Genomic DNA, 18,876 nt, shown 5'->3' with positions numbered 1-18,876 from the left:
TTTTTTTTTTTACATAATATCAAGTTGAAGTCCAGAATGGTTGGACTACTCATAGGTATTTCAACTTTTTAACATTAATTTGTTTGTATAAACACTCTCGATTCCTTCTTCCTCCAATTGAACAGTATGATAACAATAATAGCAGCTATCATTTATATAATGGTATAAGATTTCTATTTTCATTTTGCCCTTCCAGTGACTTTGGTAGATAGAGATACTATTATCATCCCATTTTATGGTTGAGAAAACTGACACTGACAGATGTTAATTGTCTTAAGTTCACATAATTAGTAAGCAATTAAGGCTAGATTTAACTTACCTCTTTCTGAGTCCAGATCTAATATACTAGTGCCACCTAGTTGATAATAATTATACTCACTACAAATAATACAGTTTTTTCTTTTCTTTCATTCTTTTTTTTTTTTTTTTTAAACAGTGAAACAAATTTCCACATTGACCTCATTCAGAAATGTGTCTTTTTCTGCTTTTTAAGTCCATCACCTCTCTGACATGAAGTGGATGATGGATTTCTTCTTCAGTCCTCTAGAATCATTCTTTATCTTTACATCCATCAGACAACTAAAGTCTTTCATAGTTGTTGTTACTGTTGTAACCATTATATCCATTGTTCTTGTAATTGTTTCATTCTGTATCAGTTCATAAAGATCTTTCTAGTTTCCACTGAAGCTGGCCATTTTCTACTTGCTTAGGGCACCGTAATGTTCTTCCAGTCGTATACTGTAGTTTGCTTGGCCATTCCCCAGTAGCTGCGTACCTCTTTAGCTTCCAGTTTGGGGCTATGATGAAGAGTGACTGTAAGCATTTTGGTGCATGATCTCTTTGGCTGTGAATTTGGGAGTGGGAGAGCTGGGCCTGAGGGTAAGTGCTTTTTGGTAATTTTTTCCAGGCAAATGGATGTTTTCCAGAATGATAGGTCCAATTCGCAAGCCCGGGAGCAGAGCGTTTTTGTGTCCACTTTTCCACAGCCCCTCCAACACATCTCATTTTCCTTTTTTATCATCTTTGGCAGTCTGAGGAGTAGGAGGTGAAGGCCTCCAAATTATTAACTTAATATATGTATCTCCAACTAGTAATGATTTGAAAAAAAAATTAATATGATTGTAAATGCTCTGAATTTCTTCCTCCTTAAAAAGGAGGAAGCTTACTTTATGAGAGAAGCTTACTAAAAAAAATTAACCCCCCCAATTTTGTGCTTCTCTTCTAATTTTAACTCAACTGGTTTTTTTAATATCTGAAAATTAAGGAATAGGCTTCATTCTTATAAATTTGAGTTAGTTCTTTACATAGATATCATATCTTTATCACAGAAACTTTTTTTTTTGGTCATTTACCTATTGGTCTTCTAACTGAAACCACATTTCATTTATTTGTGCAAAATTTCTAAATTTTATATAATCAAACTTGTCCATTTTCTTTTCTATAATCCTCTTTATCGCTTATTCTAAAATGAATTCTTCCCCTATGCATACATATGAAAAGGAATTTCTTCTTTGTTCCTCTGATTTACTTATCATATTACCTTTTTTTTCATTTGGGCATCTAAACCATTGATTCTCTTCCCTTTACTCTATACTCCCTATTGATTCCATGTACTTGCTCTTACGTTAGCCACCATCTTCCCTAGTCTGTTTAAAACATCTTCCTTCCTTTACTTTCTTCTCTTCTCCCATCCCACTATCCCCAACTCTGTCCTCTCTCTCAGTGCTGCTTGTGACCTGCCATAGAGGCCCAAACCCTTATTTTTTTTTTCTCTTTATTCAGTCACAAAATCTGGTCATGTGATGTCTCTACCCTGCATCCTCTCATTTCCATTTCCACCATCAATCCCAGTTCAGAGACTTCTTACTATTAGATCAACTTCAGCAGCTTTTTGACTCCTTCTGGCCTTTTTTTTTTTTTTTTTTGGGAGGGGGGAGGATTAGAAGGGGAAAAAGTGAGTCAATTAGAATTAAGTAATTTGCCCAGAATAAGTGTCTGAGGCTGGATTTGGACTCAGATTCTCCTGACTCTAAGGTTGGTGTTCTATCCATTGTGCCACCCTGCATCCTGATGGCAGAAACATCTTCCTAGAGCATAATTTTTCACTCATCTGTTCAAAAATCTTCAGTGGCTTGCCGTCATTTCCGGGATAAAGGGATAAATTCCTTAGTTTGGCATTCAAATCCCCCAGAGAAGTCTTCAAACAAGCAGTTTATTAAGTACTTCTTTTGTGCCAGACATTGTGTGTGTCTCATCATCTGGCCCCAGCTTTCCAGTCTCATCTCTCAGTCTTCCCCCTTCATCTTTAGTTCCTGTCAGCCAAGACTCCTCACTATCCTCCAAGGGTGTCCTGCTGCTTCACTGTAGTTCCCAGATACTCTCAAGAGTGAGGTCCCACTGCCTTTCATTCTCCTAGCCCTCTTTGCCTTTTACACATTCACTCACCCTTCTGGACCAACTCCTATGGTACTTCCTCCATGAAGTCTTCCCTGATCCACAGCCTTGTGTTCTATAGAGGTGGAGACTAAGCCCAGATTTCACTGAGTCATGGTTATTTGTACACATGCTTTATCCACTGTTAGACTGTAATCCTCTTGAGAAAAGGGTCTGTCTTAATTATTTTTATATTCCCTATAGTGTCTAGCTTAATTTGCAGTGCACAAAACATACTTCAGCTGTATTATATTGACAATATCAGTTGTTCAGAATTTGTTGTGTGTGTGTGGGGGTTAATCACAGTTTAAGCAAAAAATGGAGCCAAATTCCATACATGTGTGTATGGAGAGAAAGAAGGTGTTAGTCTTGTAGATAGCCTCTGGTTTTTTCCCACTTAACCAGAAATCCCTCCTCCTCCTAGTCTCTGCTCCGAAGGCTCTGGCTTTAACCAGGAAATCCCTCTGATGGTTTTTAATTTGAAATCCAGTACATTCACTTGCTTAGTCGTTGGGCTTCGGGTCTTTGCCTTCCTCAGGTCATTTCAGTGGTGTCCATTTGCTCTAATAGTAGAGGAGGAAAGGCCTTAGGTGTGGCTGCAGAGGGTAGCCCAGGAACATATGCTTTGCATTTTTGGCTTTTGTAGGAAAGGGACCAAATTAACAAGTCTGTCTCCCCGCCAGGACGGTGCGATCGGGTCCAGCGGGACGCCCATCTGCCGCCAGGCCCAGACTAAGCTGGAGGTTGCTCTGTACATGTTTCTATGGAGTCCCGACATCGAAGCCGTGCTCGTGGCCATGTCCTGCTTTCGACACCTGTGTGAGGAAGCCGACATCAGGTGTGGCATAGATGAGATCTCGGTGCACCATTTCTTGCCTAATTATAACACCTTCATGGAGTTCGCGTCTGTCAGCAACATGATGTCGACAGGTAAATGTGGCTCCAGAGTGCTTGGATTCGGAATTCCATCATTCCCTTTCCCTGCTGCCAAGGGGAGAACCACACTGTCCCTAAATAGGGACTCCAGCTCTGGAGCTCAACTGTTCTATGCAAAATGCATTTGTAGAGCTAATTAACTGTGGGGGAGATGCCCACATTCACAGTGCATGTGTGGGAGATTTTGTGTGGACAGTTCTGGTCATTAGGTGGAGTTCTGTCTGTTTCCTAAGCATGCTGGGAGTATGTCTGAGTGTGGGAGGGGGTTGCTCTGTGGCCTCTGACACTGCTGGGCAGTGGGGGAAAACCTCCAAGCTGCTGAAGCTACCATCTTGACTGCTGCATTCAGCTGTTTCTGTAGCACCTCCCCTGCCTTTGAGCATCTCTGCCAGACTGCTTTTGTAGGAGGACCTGGGGTTCCCTGCTGGCCTCCGCACAGTGGTGGTCATGTTGAGAATTGACTCCCCCCTTTCTCTAGGAAGAGCAGCTCTTCAGAAAAGAGTGATGGCCCTGCTCAGGCGCATCGAACACCCCACTGCTGGAAACACCGAGGTAGGTCTTTGCTGTGAGGAGACCCTGTACCTTAGTGCTTTATCAGCCCGCTGCTCCGCCTCACCCACCACAAGAGATGGAGGCAGGGCAGGCAAGCTGCCACCCCTCAGTGACCTTAGCCTGATCTTTTGCATAGGAGACAATGGCAGTCTGCTCACTGGGCCACGAGCTTGGGCCCGGCTTTGTGCCTATGGGCCTGTTCCTTCTGCCCTTTTGCCTCCTTGAGACCCGGCTCAGATGCCCCTCCCTCATGAACTCTCCTCATTTTCCCCAGCTGGAGTGTACCAGGCTTGCACTCTCTGATCGTTTGGTATCTCTCAGAGGCATTTCTTCTCAAGTTAATTGTGTGCTTGTCTTGTCTCCCCTCCTTCACTAGAGGGTCCCTAAGCATGAGAGATAGGGTTTGTTTTTGTCTTCCTCTTGGCACCCAGGACAGTGCTTTGTACAGTTAGAATGAACATTTTTTCTGAACCTCAAACCGAAGCGTATGTTTGGCAAAAGATATTTCTCTTATCATAACCTCGTTAAAAGTGTGCCTCTTCTTGAAATAAGGAATGAAAAAGGCTAGAGAACATTATGACTTTGCCTTTAGGAAGCATTAAGTGTGATGTTTAGGAGAAGCAAGGTATGTCACTATACTTTCATTTAACAAAATACTTGTCCTTTGTTTTAGGCTTGGGAAGATACTTACGCCAAATGGGAGCAAGCTACAAAATTAATCCTCAATTATCCGAAAGCCAAAATTGAAGATGGCCAGGTGAGATTATGAAGTGATTCATTTCACCCAAACCTGCCCATCATTGACACCTCACCACATGGTATTTGGGGACCATCTCATTACTGTCGACTTCTGGCTTGAGAATTGACCAGTCTGTTGGTCACTCGTTGGGTCAAGGATTCTTAACTTACAGTTCATAGACTTGTTTCTTAAAATATTTTGGTCATTATATGATTTCCTTTTGTTCCTTAAACAACAGTCTCAGAATAGAGGAAAGCTGCATGGGCTTCTTTAGCAGGAGTCCCCAAAACAGTAAAGGCATTGCCCCTTCCTCCTGCTTATTTATTTCATGGTGGCCCTGAAGGGTCATCAGGGGCATATGAAAATTAATTAAACTTTGGATACATGGTAGAAGCTCCATTAACTTGGTTTGACATTTTTATTTTCTTCCCTACCTCTGTCCTGCAGAGAGATGATAAAACATGTGTCTTTCCACAGTAGAGAAGGGATCCATGCTGTCACATTGCCACTGCATGTTGGGTTGTGCTTGGCTGGTTTTCTTAGTGACCTGGATACAGTAGATGACTGTTTTAAGCTCTGTTAAAACTTGGTCAAAATGCCATTTATTCCACAGTATTGGAGCCTTAGAAAGATGGCTATTCTCCGGTCATTATTTCCATTTTGTGCCTCATTGGGACCATTGGGGAAAAAAAAGTTGCACTTTATGGCAAAGAAGTGTAGCTTTAGCAGGCGTCTGATTGGGCCTGGGCCTTCTTCAGCCAGAAAGAACTTTGTAAAGTAGGTGAAATGTGGTCCAGTTGGTAACGAGTAAGCAGGAGTGTGTCAGAAGCCATTTTTTGCACCTTGTGTGTAGGTTGCTGAAAGTCTTCATAAGACCATTGTGAAGAGAAGAATGTCTCACGTGAGTGGAGGGGGCTCCATAGACTTGTGCGACACTGACTCGCTACAGGAGTGGATCAACATGACTGGGTTTCTCTGTGCCCTTGGTGGTGTGTGCCTCCAGCACCGGAGCAATGCCGGCTTTGCCACATACAGCCCTCCCATGGGCCCTATCAGTGAACGCAAGGGCTCTCTCATTTCCATGGTGTCCAGCGATGGAAACGCGGAGACGCCTGTCAGCAAGTTCATGGATCGGCTGCTCTCCTTGATGGTGTGTAACCACGAAAAAGTGGGGCTGCAGATACGGAGCAATGTCAAGGATTTGTTGGGTCTTGAACTGAGTCCTGCCCTTTATCCAATGCTGTTTAACAAATTAAAAAATACCATCAGCAAGTTTTTTGATCCTCAAGGACAGGTAAACTTTCCTGTTTCCTCTCTTCTTCCCATCCTTTGAAGAATGCCTTTGAGAGTAGTCCGTTTTGGCCTTCTGCTAGTTAGGTGGTACAGTAGATAGAGCACAGGGCTCAGAGTCAGGAAGGGCTGAGTTCAGGTCCAGCCTCAGACACTTCCTGCCTGTGTCACTCTGAACAAACTACACAATCTCGGTCTTTTTTACTTTCCGTGGTTGTAAAATGGGGGGAAATAAAGGCACCTACTTTACAAGGCTGTAGTGAAGCTCTAATAAGATGATATTTTTAAAGTATTTGGCAGAATGTCTGTAGACAATTGATAAATGCTCATTTCCCTCTTTCCTTCCTTCCTTTCACACCTAGATTTTATAAATGGGAATTTGTTTGTGAACATTGTGAACAGGCATAGAATTATCTTATATAAAAACCTAAATAATCTCCTCAAGGAAGGAGTGCAGAAAGGAGCTTGTTAACTGTAGGACAGAACCTGCTCTCCTGGAGCTTTTCTTCCATGTATATAGTTTTAGGAACGAAGGGTCTCTGGGCTGCTGCCGTTTACCTCAGTGATCCTAAGGTGGAAGGTTACCGGTTGGTGATGGTAGTCTGTGTGGTGTGTTGTTTGCACAGGTTTTATTGACTGACACCAACACCCAGTTTGTGGAACAGACCATAGCCATAATGAAGAACTTGCTTGATAATCATGCTGAGGGTAGTTCTGAACACATGGGACAAGCTAGCATCGAAACCATGATGTTAAATCTGGTCAGGTGAGTCATCATCAGTCACCCCCAAAGGTGTTCTTGAGCACAGGGAACATTACACATAGTGATGAGAAGGAATCCTTAGGTGCCCTGTTAAAGTAACCATAGAACACAGTTTTCTAAGCTCTCCAGTAAAATTATCTTTGAATGAAAGCCTTTAGAATAGACTCTTGCCAAGATTTGTATGTGTTAACATTGACTATTTTTAATGTTCCTGTATCTGTACAGATATGTTAGAGTGTTTGGGAATTTGGTGCAGGCAATTCAGATCAAAACTAAACTTTGCCAGCTGGTTCAAGTAATGATGGAGAGGAGAGATGACCTTTCATTTTGCCAAGAGATGAAATTTAGGTGAGTCAAACTAACCAATAGGGCCATCTCCCAATGGAAACACATGGAAAGAAATCAGTACCCTCTTTTAAGACTATCCTGAAAAGTGCTTGGCCCTCTTGCTCATCTGCTTGTGCCCTTCTGATTTCAAAAATCAGAGTTCAGAGGACTTTAAACTGTCTTCACTTTCTGAACTTCAGAATTAATTCTTCAATTAAATGGTCACAACATAGACATATTTCTCTTTCTCCCTCTCTTCCTTTGTGTCTTTCTCCTTAATATTCAGACCCCTTGATTAAGACTTTCTTGTGGGCAGCTAGGTGGCGCAGTGGATAGAGCACCAGTCCTGAAGTCAGGAGGACCCGAGTTCAAATCTGATCTCAGACCCTTAACACGTCCTGGCTGTGTGACCCTGGGCAAGTCACTTAACCCCAGCCTCAGGGGGAAAAAAAAGACTTTCTCTATCTCCTTTCTGATAGTGGTGGTGGAATTTCTTTTTTCCCTAATTCATAGTATTTTATTTTTTCCAATTCTACATAAAGATTTTTTGTAAGATTTGGAATTCCAAATTTTTCTCCTTCCCCCTGGTGCCAGAATTTCTTTCTGAAATTGTCATGAAATTCCTTTCAGAGGAAGTTTTTTGTTAAATAATCTCTGCTATGAAAGTGAAGAATTGTATATAGATTTTCTTTTCTTTTTAAAAACCATAGTTGCTTTCTTTCTTATTTTTTGTTATAGGAATAAAATGGTAGAATATCTGACAGATTGGGTCATGGGAACATCTAACCAAGCAGCAGATGAAGATGTGAAATGTCTAACTAGGTAAAGATGTATGAAGACTTTTCTGTAATGTATCATACATTCCAATTCTGTAAACACTGCATCCATTATAAGGTTTGTTTGGAATATTATGCTTTTATATTTGGGCTTTTTAGAGGTCAGTATCTCCTTCTCTTTGTTCTCAAGATTTGTTTAATATTTAAGTGACTTAAGAGGATTTTAATTTCCATGTTGGAAAAGCTAGATATGTGTCTTTCACCTTAGGAAATGAAAGTTTGATCTCTACAAGAATTTTTAAGTCTATTTATTTTATTACATACATATATATGTGTGTGTGTGTGTGTGTGTGTGTGTGTGTGTGTGTGTGTGTGTGTGTATATATATATATATATATATGTATTATTATTATTCATATCACCAGATAATGTAATTTTAGATTTAGTGTTTGTATTATAAAATGGTGGACAGAGAAGTCATCATCCTCATCTTACTATCGTATCCTATAGAAGAAATTATTTACTTTGTTTTATTTGATTTAAAACCCTTTTTCTTCTCTCATCTGAAAAATGTTTTTGGAAACCAGGTACTTAGCACACATGATAATTTGAAAAAATTTCCTTCAAAAATTCAAGGAGCTTAGTGGTGATCTTTTAGAATTTTTAAAATTTGTGTTTCTCTCATAGATTTCAAAACTTTATTGGGCCCCAGTGTTATCTACTTGTTTGTGATTTAAGGAAGTGGTCACTCAAGTGATTCAGTTTCTAAAAATGTTGTTTCTATTTAAAATACATCTTTTTCTCTTCCCTGTTTTGGGCATTACAAACTAAATTCATGGTCACTCTATACTAATACATTAGTTAGTAATTTGTTCAGTGGAATAGATGTTTAGAATTGCTTCAGTTCTGAAGGGGTTTGATTTTTGGACATATATCTGCCTAAAGACTTTTCTTTCTCTACCTCTTTTTCCCCAGAGATTTGGACCAGGCAAGCATGGAAGCAGTGGTGTCATTGCTTGCTGGGCTCCCTCTGCAGCCTGAGGAAGGCGATGGGGTGGAATTGATGGAAGCCAAATCCCAGCTGTTCCTTAAGTAAATTTTAGTCTTTTTATCTTATTTATTTATTTAGCTGGGCAATTGGGGTTAAGTGACTTGCCCAGGGTCATACACCTAAGAAGTGTTAAGTGTCTGAGGTCAGATTTGAACTCAGGCCCTCCTGACTTCAGGGTTAGTGCTCATCCACTGCACCACCTCGCTGCCCAATTTTAGTCTTTTTAAACCTAAAGCCTAGAGTTAGAAAGAATCATTCTCTCCTCTAGACCCAGAGCAATAAAGTATGCATGATAAGATGGCAGCCAGCTGAATTCATTGACATCCCATGAAATAGTTTGGCTGTTTTGTAGTTAATTACATGTTGCTGTCTCTTGAAACTTTCTGTGAATGTGAGTAAAATTTTGCCATAGAATTAGGAAGCATCTGACTGCTTCCTTGAATCTGTTCTCATCTTGATTATCCATAGAGTCAGTCACAGTTGGCTTATGTCTCGTTGTCCTGTGTGGCCTTTGTCTATTCTCCAGAGGCCCTTTGTGGAGGGCCCCCTATGGAATGGAGGCCTACCTTTAGTGGGTCCTGGTTCTTTTGCCTGTTATCCCACCTTCTCGTTGTACCCCGGCTCACCTCCTTTCTCAGCTGTGTGTTTTCAGTTATAGCCCTTATGTGGTTTCTTGGGCACAGGCCAGTAAGTCAGTAATCTCTGACTTCATTGTAGGAAACTCAGGTGTAGCTTGAAGCCTGGGTATAGCTAGTAGAGAATCTCAGAAAGTTTACTGAGAGAGTCAAAGAATTTAATTGATTTGCCCAGGGATCTGTAGCTGATGAGAGTGTTTTGTGGACCTGAGCAGACCTGAACTCTAGTCTTCATAGCCATTTCAAATACTGTAGTCTTTCCACTCACTTTTCCCGCCTCAAAAAACTGATAATTGTTGGGTATTATTTAGAGCTTGTGTGATATGTTCACTATGGGTCTCTCAGATTCCCAGAGCTTCATTTTGGGGAGAGATTGTGGTGTTGAGATCATTTCACAGAATCATTGGGAGAACATTTTTGTCTAAAATGTGCTTTTATGTGTTTGAGTGAGAGAGTTTGAAAATATCATACAATTTCCCAGTTATATAATTGTCTAGCATATTACTCTTTTTCCTGTTCCATTCTGGGCTTGGCTCCCTGTCTGTCTTCATTATCTTTCTTGTATATACGTGTCCCAGAATCATAACTTGCTTGACTACTGGCCCAGCTCATGCCCTAGTCTGGACGGTGGACATGTTTTTATTCATTTTGTTTTTCCTCTGTGAATTGTTAGAGTGATCTCATGAATAATTGAGTGTTTTATTGATGAGGTGCTATTGTGTTCTTGTGTTTGAGGCAGTCACGATATCTACAAATAAGGATTTTTGGGTGCAGCAACTAAAAAAATAGTTTGAACAAGTACACCCATTTTTGACCTGTTTTAGAAAAATGCTTGATGCATTAAAATGAATAGTATCTTATTAGATGGGCGAATGGCTCCACATGTAACCATTTTACTTCTAAAATACATTCAGTTTGTTCATTATCTCAGAACAAAATTATACTCAGTATAACAATTTTAGATGAGTAATCAATCAGCCAGTGAGCAGACAATTGAGGGCTTCATATGTGCTAAGTATTTTAGCATGCTAAGAAAGAAAAAAATTTAATCCTCACCCTCAAGGAAATTACATTCCCCCAGAAGATCTAATGGGAACATCTAAATGGGTCCAGACCTGCAATTTCCAGAGCAGGTAGGAGGGGAAGTCACTGGCAGGTGGAGGAGCCATTCCCCTCACCGTTAGGCACTGGGCTTCATCTGGGGTGACATGCAGCTGATTGTGTCCCTCCGTTGTAACATTGTCCAGTTGGATTTTCTCGTCTAAGGGTTGGCCCGCTCTCTTTCAGGTATTTCACCCTCTTTATGAACCTTCTTAACGACTGCAGTGAGGTCGAAGAAGAAAATGTCCAGATTGGGGGCAGGAAGCGCGGCATGTCTCGAAGGCTGGCGTCCCTGAGGCACTGCACCGTGCTAGCAATGTCCAACCTGCTCAATGCGAATGTAGACAGCGGCCTTATGCACTCTATAGGTAAGGCAGCTGGAGGCAAATATGGGCGATGAAAACGAGGAGAAGGGATGTTACTGAACCTGCTTTAGTTAAGTTTGTGCTGCTTTTACTGTGCTAGGATTGGGGTACCACAAAGATCTTCAGACAAGAGCCACCTTCATGGAAGTCCTCACAAAAATCCTTCAGCAAGGCACAGAGTTTGACACACTTGCAGAAACCGTGTTGGCCGATCGATTTGAGAGACTCGTTGAGTTGGTCACCATGATGGGTGATCAAGGAGAGCTCCCTATAGCCATGGCCCTGGCCAATGTGGTGCCTTGTTCTCAATGGGTAAGTTCATTGGTAGACTTAAAGGAATTTCCAGATTGGGACGGAGTCCTGAGGTTATCTAGCCTGATCCTCAGGGGAAATTGAGGTCAGAAGTTAATCTAATCATCCAGTTTATATATGTAGACAGCAGCAGAGCTGAGACAAAACACCAAGTCTGCCTCTCAGCACAATATTGCTTCCATTTTTGCTTTTCAGCCCTGGTTCTGCCTAATCAGCTGGTTTATATTTAGTCATAAAGAGTCTTCATAAATTTTTTTTAAACCAGAGTATATATAATTAAGAATTTGCTACTTCCACTTTAATTTTAAAGAAAGCTTCTTTGAGGTTCAGAAGCATACTTCTGTGACCTGTGATTGCAGTGGGGTTCCTTTTGCCACCACAGATTTCCCCTTCTCTGTGAAATAGCAGAAGGTTTTCGAGTTACCGTGACCAGAAAATATATCACTTTGCAACCTGTTGTATTATGCACTTCCCTCAGTATCCTGAAGCTTTTGCTTCATTGTCAGTCCCATAGAAATCTGCCCCACAGGCAGAGCCAACCAGAGCTTCCCCAAAAGGTCATCACTTCCATGCTGGCAGAATGCAGGTGTCAGAACAAGATTTCAAGTCGCATCTGGCAGCCCTGTCACTGAATCCTCATAATTTTAATGCAATCACTAAGCTGTTTCTAAGATGAAAGTGTCATATTTTTATACTTGGCCTGCTCACGTTCCAATCCCATCATGCCTTTCTTTCTGGCAATCTTTAGGAAAGAGAACACTTCTTGCCTAGGGCAGATGATTCTGTTTTACTTAGTTTAGAAGATGGAGAAAGGCATAAAGAATTGCAGTCCTTTTGAGCCCTGAGATTAATTTATGATTGGCTGTTTTGAAACCTAATTTAACTATGTAAAAGGATTTCTTTCATTATATATCTGAAGTCAACAGAACTCCTATAATAATAATAATAAAAAAAAGATGCTGAATCTAATGTCCTAAGAAACCTAGATTTTCTTTACTGTAGGAAATTGTTTTTCAGTGTTACATTGAATTTTGTTGTTCATATTAACTAGACTGTTGTCTTTATTTTTATTTTTTATTTTTTGCTGAGGCAATTGGGCTTAAATGACCTGCCCAGGGTCACACAGCTAGGAAGTGTCTAAAGCCAGATTTGAACTCAGGTCCTGCTGACTTCAGGGATGGTGCTCTATCTACTGCACCACCTACTGCCTTTATTTTAAAGAAGAAATTTCTTTTAACTGAGTTAGGGGAAATTTATGAGCTGTTTCTAAGGTATGATGATGTAAAATATGCAAGTTTTGTTGTACCATAAATTGTTGCTCAATCTTATTGGATGCCGGCCTAAAGTTTCCTTTCTATTCAGATTTGGGGGGTTTTGGAGAAAGAGAGGGAGATGATAGTGGAAAAGGATTTCAAAATCTTAGCCATATAAAATACCTTCTGTTCACAGGTGAATTGTTTGACAAATTATACTTGATTCCATAAAATAGGATAGAATTAGCATGTTAGGGCCTGATCAACTAGTCAGAGTATTTTTGTTAACAGCATACATGGCAAAGTACTGCAAGACTCAGACCCTGCCCAAGAAAACTTGTTCTTTTTCCTGCTTCTCCTCCTTCCTCAAAATCTGACTTTTAAAATTGGGTCTCCCCTGAGAACAAAGCAAAGTCAGCCTGGCTGCATTCTGGGGCCCTCCCCTCCCCCTGCCCCTTACTACTTCTCGTCTTCATAAGTCACTTTACCTGGGTGGTTTTGAGTGAGCCCAAGTGCACGTGGCCCTGCTGACGGGGGCCTGTCATGGGTTGCCCAGTGCTGCTTTGTATTCCCTCCCTTCCCTGCATGCTGGGGGCTCCCACTCACCCCGTCTCTTGACGATGTCTGTTGGTTGTTGGAACAGAGGGCCCCTCTCACTGCCCGGCCCCTCTTCTGGTCCCGTAATACTCCCAGGGCAGCGCAGCCTTTTCAGATTTATGCTCACTCCTTTGTCTCTTCAGGAATCTTGTATCATTTTGGCATATGCTTGGGAGACAGCTTGTTCAATAGGAACTAACAGTGTTTTTCTTCTTAAGTGCTTAAGATTTTTAAGTGAATTTCTTTCATTTTTATATCTGTCTGTGCATAAACATCACCCCTCCTCCTAAAAAAGAAAACAAGCAGAACCCACAGACCTGGTGAATACATAATCACCCCATGTATGTGACAGGACATACCCATGGGCTCTCCTCTCTGTACCAGAAACAGGAATTCTGCCTCCTCTCTTCTCTCGGGCCAAAATTTACCATTACTATGACCCAGCCTTCAGCTCTGCCCTGGAGGCTTTTTGTTTATAATTTAGTGGTCCTCAAACTTTTTAAATAGGGGCCAGTTCCCTGTCCCTCAGACTGTGGGAGGCCGGACTATAGTAAAAACAAAAGCTCACACTCTGTCTCTGCCCTCAGCCCGTTTGCCATAACCTGGCGGCCCATAACCATCCTCAGCCACCGCATCTGGCCCGAGGGCCGTAGTTTGAGAATCTCTGGTTTATAGCATAGACATTGGATGTATTGTTTAGTAAACATGTAGGAAGCACCTGCTGTGTTCTAACCACTACACTAAATGCTGGAGACACTATAAAAAAAACAAAAACAGTCCCTGCTTTCAAGGAGCTTATGTCTAATGTGGAAGGTGACAGGCTAAGGGAGGCTGTGGGGCAGGAGATAGGGAGGGAAAGGGCCAGGAGGAGTCTGGTGCTCCTCCAGCCCTGTGACCCAGGCCAGGCTTCCCAGACTGCTCAGAGCCCTGACTGCCCACTTCATCTCCAGGTTATCACCTTGGCTTCCTCTCTTCCTTCAGTGCTAGCAAATGAAGGCATTTTCAAAGCTAATAAAGCCACGTTGCTTTTGATTTCTATAGAAGAGGGGTTTTTTGTCCTCTTTTCCTGCCCTTTGAGGAGCACTGGGCATTTCCAGTAGATTCTCTTCAAGTTTTGAGCATGTGGAGGATGGCAAGGTGCTTGTCTTCTGTGGACCCACCTTTTTTTTTTTTCCTGCATAGAAATCATGGCTTGATTCTTTTCTCTTATTTATTTATCTATTTACCTCCCTATTTATTTATCCATCTGTCTATCTATTTATTCATGCATTAATTTATTTCTTTTTATGTATATGCAAAGATAGTTTTCAACATTCACCCTTGTAAAACCTTGTATTACAAATTTTTCTCTCCCTTTTTCCCCTCCACCCTCTTCCCTAGTAATCCAGTATATGTCAAACATGTGCAGTTCTTCTATACATATTTCCACATTTATCATGCTACAGATCATGATCAGAAATCAGCAAAATCAGATCGAAAAGGCAAAAAATGAGAAAGAAAACAAAACACAAGCAAAAAATATCCAAAAAAGCGAAAACATTATGCTGTGGTCCCCACTCAGTCCCCACAGTCCTCCTCTGAGGGCAGAAGGCTCTCTCCATCAACAGACCATTGGAACTGGTCCGAATCACCTCGCTGTTGAAAGGAGTTACCTGATCAGCTACAAGTTTTTGCCGCCGTGCTCTATTTTGGACACTTTGAGATTTAGCTCCTCAGTGCTCTCATTGAGTTTGTTGGGCCTCTGTCCATCCTTGTGTCTGGAGTGGCCGCTCTTCCCACCATTGGGTAGTGAGGGAATACCACGGGAGTGCGGCTTCACTGCCATGGAGGAGAGACGAGTTTGTGTAGAACTCCTCCAGCTGCTCTCCATTCAGCATGCCCAGAGAGGCCTGAGAGAAAGCCCTGCTCGGTCAGGGAGAAGGCCTGGGTCCAGATCCCGCCTTTGCCCAGTCCCTTTGCTTTCTTGGCCTTGGGTTTCCTCATTGGGGCATCACTGCTTGTGATTTCCATCTCCATACCTTTCGCCACCAGATGGATGAAGGGTTTTGTTATTTTAAAATGGATTTTTATTGATAGTTTCTGGTTTTTTGCAACCCTTGGGTTTCATCCCATATTTCCCTCCTCATTCTAGAGAACCATCTCTTATAATAAGAATTTTTTTGAAAAGGAGGCATATATCTAGAGGAGGGCGTGGGGGAAAGGGGAAAAATTAGAACACAGGGTTTTGCAAGGGCTAATATTGAAGAATTGTCCATGCATATGTTTTGAAAAATAAAAAGATTTTTTAAAAAATTTGCTTAAAAAAAAAAAAGAGGCATAAGAGGGGGAAAAATCAGTAATAAAATGTATGAACTTATCAACAAAAAAATCTGCCCCATGGAGTGTTCCACACCTGTGGATCCCTGTCACTACAAAGAAGCCTCCTTGTATCTCCCCTCACCTCTTCTCTAGGTCCACACTGGCTCCTTACCTTTGCACAATATTCATTTTCATTTGCTTTGTAGTTTGTAGTCATTGCCAGCCTCATTTTCTTGCCTTTGCTTCCTTCACTTTTCATCATTCCATAAAGTTTTTGTGCTTCTCAAAAGTGGTCATGTTCCTTGCTTCTTCTAGATCATTTTCAGTCATCTTACAGGCGGACCGTTGGGCCGCTCTCGTTTATTTAGCTCTTCCCCCTTGGGGAATGCCTACTTGTAATGTTCTGATTAGCTTTCTGGAGGTCTTGGGACCAGCCTTTGTTTCAGCAGAGTAATCACCACGAGAATAGCCAGGGATAGAGTCCAAAAGTCTTTATTGTCTCCTTCACTGTCTGTCTCCTTGCCTGGGGCCCAGGCTAGCTCTGGAGGCTCTTCATGTGGGCCCTGCTCTCAGTGGGGGAAGCAGGAGAGCCACCACAAGGCTGATGAAGATGGAATGTCTCAGTCCGAGAGCTTGAGCTCCAGCTTATATACTCTATTACAATTACATCATTACAGTATACCGAGTCTAAATCAGTCATCACTAGGGAATCACTATTTGTTGTAAGATTAAATCACTCATATTGAACTAGAGAATTCACATGCTAAACTAGGTTATCTTATCAATTCCACTGAGTTAACACAATCATACTCAGCCTTAAGTATATTTCTCCAAAGTTCCTGCCTTTTACATTTACTTATTTCCAGTTCTTTGCTTTTATTTACTTATTTTTTCTTTTTAAATGCTGTTAGGAATAATTTTGGTGTCTGAGGGGTCTTTCGTATTTCATGCACTGCTTTGCCTAACAATGGAATCTAAAGGGATAGACTAGGTAACTTAGCACGATTCCAAATTACTTTCCAGAATGATTGAACCAATTCACAGCTCTCTCAATCATGAATCGTTTTGTCTACCTTTTCACAATCCCTCCATACAATGACTTTTTACAGTTTTTTTTTTTAAACATATTTTCCAGTTTGCTAAGTCTGAGGTAAAATCTCAGTTGTTTGAATTTTTGGTGATTTTCAAGTATTCTTTTATTGTTAGTTATTTGTATTTTTTTTTTTTTTTTCTTAAGAGCTGATTGTTCATGTCTTTTGAACAGTTTTCTATTGGGCAATGGCTTTTGGTCTTATATATGCATATCTTGCCTACCAAATCCTTATCAGTTGTACTTGATATTTTTCTCCAATCAATCACTTATCCTATGTTTTTAAGTTGTTTGATAAAATTTGAATTTCATGGAATAAAGATTATCTTTTTAAAATTTTTGTAATTTTTGTAATTGGTGTTATCTCATGTTTGATTAGAATTCATTTTCTACCCTCAATCAGTTTATATTCTAAACCAATGTTGCTTTTCTTATCTACCGTGATCTACCTTATTCTCAATCCATGTCTTCTTTCTGATTTCCTCAGAAATAAGTATTATTGCTTTATGTCTCTCATGCTTTTGTCTCTCTTCCGTGATAGATCTTAGCTCCCACTTTTATGAAGTCCGTCCTTCCTTCTTGCCTCCTCCCACCCCAGCCCGCCTTCATTGCCATCTTTGTGCTGGATAGAGTACATGCCCACTGGGCTTTAGCCTGATTTTAGCTCAGAGCTCTCTCATTCAAGTGATGGGGCAGCCGCAGCCGCTCCTCAGGAGCAGATTACAGGTGGGCCCGCCACACCTGTCTCCCCATTGCTACAGGTGTAGTCTGCTTCTGAGTGAATTCTGCTGTTTTCAGCTGTCCTGAATCATCACTAAGTATACATTTATTAACCACCTACTGTCTTCCACACACTTTGCTGAGGGCATGAAGAAAGGCAGAAACAGTCCCTGATTCTCCTTTTCGGGGAAGCCGAATTGGTTATTCTTTTCTTTTCTTTTTTTTTTTTTTTTTTAATCCTTTTCAGGATGAACTTGCTCGAGTCCTTGTTACTCTCTTTGATTCCCGACACTTACTGTACCAGCTCCTTTGGAATATGTTTTCTAAGGAAGTTGAGCTGGCAGACTCCATGCAGACGCTTTTTAGAGGAAACAGCTTGGCCAGTAAAATCATGACCTTCTGCTTTAAGGTGGGTATCGTCCCTCGTGTTCCTTTGCCGAGATCAGCTCCACACTTGGTGTACGCCCTGCTCGGGGAGGAGGGGCTCAGTTGGCCCTTTCCCAGCTGCCCCTGGATCAGCCCAGTTACAGGCTCTGCTCGTCCTTGTGTAGGTCTACGGTGCTACATACCTGCAGAAGCTTCTGGAGCCTTTACTCCGCTTTGTGATCACATCCTCCGAATGGCAGCATGTCAGCTTCGAAGTCGATCCCACCAGGTTGGTCACAGCCCGGGTTTGCAGTTGTCTGTCATTCCTGTGATGTTGGGCATTGGAATAGGAGCAGGACCCATGCCTTCCAGGGAAGACACAAGCCCTGGAACAAGGCATCGGGGCTAGCAAACAGCTGCAGCTACAGTGAAGTGTGAAAGCAGGAAGGGGAGGGCAGGGCTTGGCGTGGGGGGGCCTGTGATCATAGAGGCGCCAAGGGCAAAGATAAAGCTCCTGGGAGAATGAGGGCCTTTCAGGGCATGTGTCTTCTGTGTCCTCAAATACCTGGTCCAGAGAACACTTTGAGAAAGAATGGAGAATGAGCCCAAGGTTTTTAAGGGATGTCATTTAGGGCCAGGTGACATATAGCAGGCTTCTTAAACTTTTTTCACCCACAATCCCTTTTTCCCCCAAGAAAATTTTATGTGACCTCAGATATATAGTTATATAAAATAGATATATAAATCAAACATTTATTGATAATAACCGTAATTCCCCTCCCCCATTTGGATACAAGACCCCTAATGGAGTTATGAGCCAGTTTTAGAAGCTGGCATGTAGACTGGTGGTGGGAACCTCAAAAACAGGAGAGGGGACCGAGTTATGGAGGAGAGAATTTGAATGTGGCAGTGAGGAGAGAACAGTAGGTTTTCTTCTTGCCCTGGTTTGTTGATGGGCGTGAGACAAGGGGCACTTCAGACAGGAGCAGGGAGACGGGCTTCCCTGGCTTCTCTGAGCACCAGAACACAGAGCAAGGCTGACCCCAAAAACCCTCCGGTAGCAGACAGCTTCAGTGGTCAGTGGTGGACACTTACAGATACACTGGGTCACTTGGTGGGAGCCTGCTAGCTTACGGGGCAACGAAGCACCAGTGATTTCATGTCCCCACCCTCCAGGTTCCTGCAGTGCTTTCTTGTTCTGTCTCCAGAGGTTAAGGAGCAGGACGAGAGGCCACGAGGTGACGGGTTTGTGTGCCCCGGTTAGTAAGTGCC

At 41.9% G+C, this 18,876-nt stretch overlaps 1 protein-coding gene across 12 annotated transcripts in view; it reads left to right on the top strand.

The window, feature by feature from the left end:
- LOC141540057 (neurofibromin) overlaps nt 1–18,876 on the top strand; it is a 205,592-nt gene that overhangs the window by 110,295 nt on the left and 76,421 nt on the right. For all 12 annotated transcript variants that reach the window (XM_074263645.1, XM_074263644.1, XM_074263650.1 and 9 more), the window contains 12 exons: nt 3,117–3,363; nt 3,848–3,921; nt 4,595–4,678; nt 5,514–5,954; nt 6,577–6,716; nt 6,939–7,061; nt 7,779–7,862; nt 8,792–8,908; nt 10,790–10,971; nt 11,069–11,280; nt 17,486–17,647; nt 17,790–17,893. In XM_074263645.1, the coding sequence (XP_074119746.1) occupies nt 3,117–3,363; nt 3,848–3,921; nt 4,595–4,678; nt 5,514–5,954; nt 6,577–6,716; nt 6,939–7,061; nt 7,779–7,862; nt 8,792–8,908; nt 10,790–10,971; nt 11,069–11,280; nt 17,486–17,647; nt 17,790–17,893 (1,970 nt within the window). The remainder of the gene's footprint in view (nt 1–3,116; nt 3,364–3,847; nt 3,922–4,594; nt 4,679–5,513; nt 5,955–6,576; nt 6,717–6,938; nt 7,062–7,778; nt 7,863–8,791; nt 8,909–10,789; nt 10,972–11,068; nt 11,281–17,485; nt 17,648–17,789; nt 17,894–18,876) is intronic.

This window comes from Sminthopsis crassicaudata, chromosome 4, assembly GCF_048593235.1.
Source record: "Sminthopsis crassicaudata isolate SCR6 chromosome 4, ASM4859323v1, whole genome shotgun sequence".
Taxonomy (NCBI): domain Eukaryota; kingdom Metazoa; phylum Chordata; class Mammalia; order Dasyuromorphia; family Dasyuridae; genus Sminthopsis; species Sminthopsis crassicaudata.
Note: the sequence above shows the minus strand (reverse complement) of the source record. Positions and strands in the feature narration are given on the sequence as shown.